At 43.7% G+C, this 7,206-nt stretch overlaps 1 protein-coding gene across 1 annotated transcript in view; it reads right to left on the bottom strand.

Moving 5' to 3' along the window:
- Nucleotides 1-6,860, bottom strand: part of LOC135571532 (uncharacterized) — a gene marked incomplete at its 3' end in the record, with an annotated part of 10,084 nt that extends 3,224 nt beyond the window's left edge. Inside the window, exon 1 of the mRNA XM_065018134.1 lies at nucleotides 6,770-6,860. Coding sequence (XP_064874206.1) covers nucleotides 6,770-6,860 — 91 coding nt within the window. The remainder of the gene's footprint in view (nucleotides 1-6,769) is intronic.
- Nucleotides 6,861-7,206: the final 346 nt, after the last annotated feature.

The raw sequence follows: 7,206 nt of genomic DNA, 5'->3' as shown, positions 1-7,206 counted from the left end.
AGACTAGAGTTAAGGTTAGGGTTAGGTTTGGTTGAGACTAGGGCTAGGATTATCGTTGAGACTAGAGTTAAGGTTAGGGTTAGGTTTGGTTGAGACTAGGGCTAGGATTATGGTTGAGACTAGAGTTAAGGTTAGGGTTAGGTTTGGTTGAAACTAGGGCTAGGATTATCGTTGAGACTAGAGTTAAGGTTAGGGTTAGGTTTGGTTGAGACTAGGGCTAGGATTATGGTTGAGACTAGAGTTAAGGTTAGGGTTAGGTTTGGTTGAGACTAGGGCTAGGATTGTGGTTGAGACTAGAGTTAAGGTTAGGGTTAGGTTTGGTTGAGACTAGGGCTAGGATTATGGTTGAGACTAGAGTTAAGGTTAGGGTTAGGTTTGGTTGAGACTAGGGCTAGGATTATGGTTGAGACTAGAGTTAAGGTTAGGGTTATGTTTGGTTGAGACTAGGGCTGGGATTATGGTTGATACTAGAGTTATGGTTAGGGTTAGGTTTGGTTGAGACTAGGGCTAGGTTTACGGTTGAGACTAGAGTTAAGGTTAGGGTTAGGTTTGGTTGAGACTAGGGCTAGGATTGTGGTTGAGACTAGAGTTAAGGTTAGGGTTAGGTTTGGTTGAGACTCGAGTTAAGGTTAGGGTTAGGTTTGGTTGAGACTAGGGCTAGGATTGTGGTTGAGACTAGAGTTAAGGTTAGGGTTAGGTTTGGTTGAGACTAGAGTTAAGGTTAGGGTTAGGTTTGGTTGAGACTAGGGCTAGGATTGTGGTTGAGACTAGAGTTAAGGTTAGGGTTAGGTTTGGTTGAGACTAGGGCTAGGATTGTGGTTGAGACTAGAGTTAAGGTTAGGGTTAGGTTTGGTTGAGACTAGAGTTGAGGTTAGGGTTAGGTTTGGTTGAGGCTAGGGTTAAGGTTAGGGCTAGGTTTGGTTGAGACAAGGGTTAGGTTTGAACAGGGATGTGGACATGAAGCTAGGGTTAGGTTTGGTTGAGGCTAGGGTTAAGGTTAGGGTTAGGTTTAGTTGAGACTAGGGCTAGGATTATGGTTGAGATTAGAGTTAAGTTTAGGGTTAGGTTTGGTTGAGACTAGAGTTAAGGTTAGGGTTATGTTTGGTTGAGACTAGGGCTGGGATTATGGTTGATACTAGAGTTATGGTTAGGGTTAGGTTTGGTTGAGACTAGGGCTAGGTTTACGGTTGAGACTAGAGTTAAGGTTAGGGTTAGGTTTGGTTGAGACTAGGACTAGGATTGTGGTTGAGACTAGAGTTAAGGTTAGGGTTAGGTTTGGTTGAGACTCAAGTTAAGGTTAGGGTTAGGTTTGGTTGAGACTAGGGCTAGGATTGTGGTTGAGATTAGAGTTAAATTTAGGGTTAGGTTTGGTTGAGACTAGAGTTAAGGTTAGGGTTAGGTTTGGTTGAGACTAGGGCTAGGATTATCGTTGAGACTAGAGTTAAGGTTAGGGTTAGGTTTGGTTGAGACTAGGGCTAGGATTATGGTTGAGACTAGAGTTAAGGTTAGGGTTAGGTTTGGTTGAAACTAGTGCTAGGATTGTGGTTGAGACTAGAGTTAAGGTTAGGGTTAGGTTTGGTTGAGACTAGGGCTAGGATTATGGTTGAGACTAGAGTTAAGGTTAGGGTTAGGTTTGGTTGAGACTAGGGCTAGGATTATGGTTGAGACTAGAGTTAAGGTTAGGGTTAGGTTTGGTTGAGACTAGGGCTGGGATTATGGTTGATACTAGAGTTATGGTTAGGGTTAGGTTTGGTTGAGACTAGGGCTAGGTTTACGGTTCAGACTAGAGTTAAGGTTAGGGTTAGGTTTGGTTGAGACTAGGGCTAGGATTGTGGTTGAGACTAGAGTTAAGGTTAGGGTTAGGTTTGGTTGAGACTCGAGTTAAGGTTAGGGTTAGGTTTGGTTGAGACTAGGGCTAGGATTGTGGTTGAGACTAGAGTTAAGGTTAGGGTTAGGTTTGGTTGAGACTAGAGTTAAGGTTAGGGTTAGGTTTGGTTGAGACTAGGGCTAGGATTGTGGTTGAGACTAGAGTTAAGGTTAGGGTTAGGTTTGTTTGAGACTAGAGTTGAGGTTAGGGTTAGGTTTGGTTGAGGCTAGGGTTAAGGTTAGGGTTAGGTTTAGTTGAGACTAGGGTTAAGGTTAGGGTTAGGTTTGGTTGAGGCTAGGGCTAGGATTATGGTTGAGACTAGAGTTAAGGTTAGGGTTAGGTTTGGTTGAGACTAGGGCTAGGATTATGGTTGAGACTAGAGTTAAGTTTAGGGTTAGGATTGTGGTTGAGACTAGGGTTAAGGTTAGGGTTAGGTTTGGTTGAGGCTAGGTTTAAGGTTCGGGTTAGGTTTACGTTTAGTTGAGACCAGGGTTAAGGTTAGGGTTAGGTTTGGTTGAGACTAGTGTTAAGGTTAGGGTTAGGTTTGGTTGAGACTAGGGTTAAGGTTAGGGTTAGGTATGGTTGAGGCTAGGGTTAAGGTTAGGGTTAGGTTTGGTTGAGACTAGGGTTAAGGTTAGGGTTAGGTTTGGTTGAGACTATGGTTAAGGTTAGGGTTAGGTTTGGTTGAGGCTAGGGTTAAGGTTAGGGTTAGTGTTGAAATGGGATGTGGTCAATCAAAATAAAATCAAGGTTTATTGGTCGGTGCACAGATTTGCAAATGTTATCGCAGGTGCAGCGAAATGCTTGTGTTTTATTTCCAACATCGCAGTAATACCTAGCAATATATATATATACACAACAAAATGTGTAATAAGTCCAGGGGTATGAATACGTTCTGAAGGCACTATATATACATATACAGTGCCTTTGGAAAGTATTCAGACCCCTTGACTTATTCCACATGTTGCTAAATTACAGGCTTATTCTAAAATGGATCAAAAAAACATCTGCAACAATCTACACACAATACCACATAATGACAAAGCAAAAACAGGGTTTTATACATTTTTGTAAATGTATAAAAAAATATATAAAAATACATTGTTTACATAAGTATTCGGACCTTTTGAGACTCGAAATTGATCTCAGGTGCATCCCATTTCATTGATCATCCTTGAGATATTTCTACAACTTGATTGGAGTCCACCTGTGGTAAATTCAATTAATGGGATATGTTTTCGAAAGGCACACACTTGTCTATATAAGGATGAGTGCTGACTCCCGAAGCATGTAAAAATCTGTCCTTGGTTGCTACACTCACTAACGAGTTCCAAATTACCCCTGGAAGCAACATCAGCACAATAACTGTTCGTTTGGAGCTCCATGAAATGGGTTTCCATGGCCGAGCAGCCACACACAAGCCTAAGATCACCATGTGCAATGCTAAGCGTCGGCTAGAGTGGTGTAAAGCTCACCTGTTTATATAAGGTCTCACAGTTGACAGTGCATGTCAGAGCAAAAACCAAGCCATGAGGATGATGGAATTGTCCGTAACTCTCCAAGACAGGATTGTGTTGAGGCACAGATCTGGGGAAGGGCACCAAAAGATTTCTGCAGCATTGAAGGTCCCCAAGAACACAGTGGCCTCCATCATTCTTAAATGGAAGAAGTTTGGAAGCACCAAGACTCTTCCTAGAGTTGGTCGCCCGGCCAAACTGAGCAATCGGGGGAGAAGGGCCTTAGTCAGGGAGGTGACCAAGAGCCTGATGGTTACTCTGACAGAGCTCTAAAGTTCCTCTGTGGAGATGGGATAATCTTCCAGAAGGACAACCATCTCTGCAGCACTCCACCAATCAGGCCTTTATGTTAGAGTGGCCAGACAGAATCCACTCCCCAGTAAAAGGCACATGAAAGCCCGCTTTGAGTTTGCCAAAAGGCAAACTCTTGATGAAACCAAGATTGAACTCTTTGGCCTGAATGCCAAGCCTCATGTCTGGAGGAAACCTGGCACCATCCCTACGGTGAAGCATACTGGTAGCCGCATCATGCTGTGGGGATGTTTTTCAGTGTCAGGGACTGGGAGACTAGTCAGAATCAAGGGAAAGATGAACGGAGCAAAGTATAGAGAGATCCTTGATGAAAACCTGCTCCAGAGCTCTCAGGACCTCAGACTGGGGCAAAGGTTCACCTTCCAACAGGACAATGACCCTTAGCACACAGCCAAGACAACGCATGAGTGGCTTCAGGACAAGTCTCTGAATGACCTAGAGTGGCCCAGTCAGAGCCCGGCCTTGAACCCGATCGAACATCTCTGCAGAGACCTGGAAATAGCTGTGCAGTGATGCTCCCCATCCATCCTGACAGAACTTGAGAAAATTTGCAGAGAAGAATGGGAAAAACTCCCCAAATACAGGTGTGCCAAACTTGTAGCATCATACCCAAGAAGACTCGAGGCTGTAATCGCTGCCAAAGGTTCTTCGACAAAGTACTGAGTAAAGTGTCTGAATACTTATGCAAATGTTATGTTTTTGCTTAGTCTTGATGGGGTATTGTGTGTAGCTAGATGAGGAACATTTTTTGAATACATTTTAGAATAAGGCTGTAACATGAAATGTGGAAAAAGTCAAGGTGTCTGAATACTTTCTGAATGCACTGTGCATATAAATTGGTTAAAACAGTATGTAAATGTTATTAAAATGACCAGTGTTCAGTCTACGTGCATGATAGAGTATCTGGTGGTAGCTGGTTAGTAACATTGACTAAGGTTCAGGTCAGGGTACTCGGCAGAGGCCGGCTAGGATTCGAGCTTTGATGCACATGTACTGTCTCTGCTTTCTAGATGGTAACGGGTTGGACAGGCCTTGGCTCAGATGACTGAGGTCCTTGATCCTCTTCTTGACCTTCCTGTGACACTGATATTTTTCCCCTGATGATGGATTGGGATGCTCTTAATGGTGCACCGGTAGAAGTTTGTGAGGGTCTTAAGGGCCAAGCGGAATTTATTCAACCTACTGAGGTTTAATAGGTGCTATTGCTCCTTCTTCACCACAATGTCTGTGTGAAGGGACCATTTCAGGTCGTTAGTGATGTGCACGACAAGGAACTTGAAGCGTTTGACCATCTCCTCTGTAGCCCCATCAATGTGGATGGGGGCGTGCTCTCTCTGTTGTCTCCGGTAGTCAATGATCCTTCATTTATTTTGTTGACTATGAGGGAGAGGTTTAGGGCAGATAGCTGTGCTACCCATCAGTAACTTACAACAGAAAGCACTCTGGGCTAATTAAAATGTGAAGGGCACTTCACTTAATAAACTTGGAGGGACTCATTGATCATTTTCATCCCAGTAACTCTCAAATGATGGTAAAAATGTACTAGGGGGTAGCCAGTAATCCTATTCCTGGGGATCTATAGTATAGCCCTCCTGTAGGTTTTTGCTCCAATCCTACTTTAATAGATTTTTACCTTGTCAGCTCGGGGATTCGATTTTGCAACCTTTCGGTTACTAGTCCAACGCTTTAACCACTAGGTTACCTGCTGCCCCTGCTGCTTGTCAGGACCTTGATTTTCTGAATCAGATGGGAGTTGGACTAGATCAAACCCCTGCACACTCAGTATCTCTCTAGGGGGAGGGCTGGGCATCTGGCATAGACTAATATCCAGTACGACCTTTCACAGAAAGGACCAAAGGTTTTTGTTTTCTGATTAGCCATGGTTAACATTAGATCATGTGAGCCTTCCTTTGGGATGAGTTTTCCCTATGGCCCCTTGGAAGGCAGAGAACTGACAGTTGAGTGTATTTAAGTATGCTATCATGAAGTTCAAGGGGATTTTAAGTTCACACTTCTCTCAAAAGATAAAAGACACAATTATTGTGTCAGAGTGTATTGAAGGATTGGCACTACATTGCCTTGATTACAGTGAGTGGATTGGGTGCACTCTGAGGCCTGTCTTCCATACAAATGAAACTGACATCAGACCAGAGAATAGCTGTTTTTAATTTCTGACAAAAGATTGATCCTGAGAATGTGAAAACTGTGATCTTATGTAAATCCTGTAGATCATTCATTTTGATAATTGGATTTCAAACTGTGGAAATCTTAAGGTTTTGTTTTTTGTTGGATAAAGAGGGGCATGTGAGAGGGATGGGTTGATAGGTCTATCTACCCCTTGGAATTATCAGTTCACCATGTTAAAAGAGACGCTAAACAAAAATATCAATGCAACATGTAAGTAAAGTGTTGGTCATATGTTTTATCAGCTGAAATAAAAGATCCCAGAGATGTTCCATACGCACAAAAAGCTTATTTCTTTCAAATCTTGGCACAAATTTGTTTACATCCCTGTTAGAGAATTTCTCATTTGCCAAGAAAATCCATTCACCTGACAGGTGTGGCATATCAAGAGCTGATTAAACAGCATGATCATTCCGCAGGTGCACCTTGCGCTGGGGACAATAAAAGGCCACTCTAAAATGTGCAGTTTTGTCACACAACACAATGCCACAGATGTCTCAAGTGTTGAAGGAGTTTGCAATTGGCATGCTGACTGCATAAATGTTCACCGGAGCTGTTGCCAGATAATGTAATGTTAATTTCTCTACCATAATCCGCCTCCAACGTTGTTTTACAGAATTTGACAGTACATCAAACCAGCATCACAACCGCAGACCATGCATAACCACACCAGCCCAGGACTTCCACATCTGGCTTCTTCACCTGCAGGATTGTCTGACACCAGCCACTCAGACAGCTGATGAAACTGGGTTTGAACAACCAAAGAATTTCTGCTCAAACTGTCAAAAACCGCCTCAGGGAAGCTTATCTGCGTGCTCGTCATCCTCACCAGGGTCTTGACCTGACTGCAGTTTGGCGTCGTAACCGACTTCAGTGGGCAAATGCTCACCTTCGATGGCCACTGGCACACTGGTGTGCTCTTCGCGGATTAATCCTGGTTTCAACTGTACCGGGCAGATGGCAGACAGCATGTATGGCATTGTGTGGGTGAGCATTTTGCTGATGTCAACATTGTGAAGAGAGTGCCCCATGGTGGTGGTGGGATTATGGTATGGGCTGGCATAAACTACGGACAACGAGCACAATTGCATTTCATGTAAATTTGAGATAATGTGACGAGATCCTGAGGCCCATTGCCGTGCCATTCATCGGCCAACATGACCTCATGTTTCAGCGCGATAATACACGGCCCCATGTCGCAAGGATCTGTACTCATTGAGCATGTTTGGGATGCTCTGGATCGAGGTGTACAACAGCATGTTCCAGTTCCCTCCAATATCCAGCAACTTCGCACAGCCATGGAAGAGTGTGACAACATTCCACAGG

The sequence above is a fragment of the Oncorhynchus nerka genome, linkage group LG4 (genome assembly GCF_034236695.1).
Source record: "Oncorhynchus nerka isolate Pitt River linkage group LG4, Oner_Uvic_2.0, whole genome shotgun sequence".
NCBI lineage: Eukaryota > Metazoa > Chordata > Actinopteri > Salmoniformes > Salmonidae > Oncorhynchus > Oncorhynchus nerka.
This window is presented reverse-complemented; position numbering and strand designations above follow the sequence as displayed.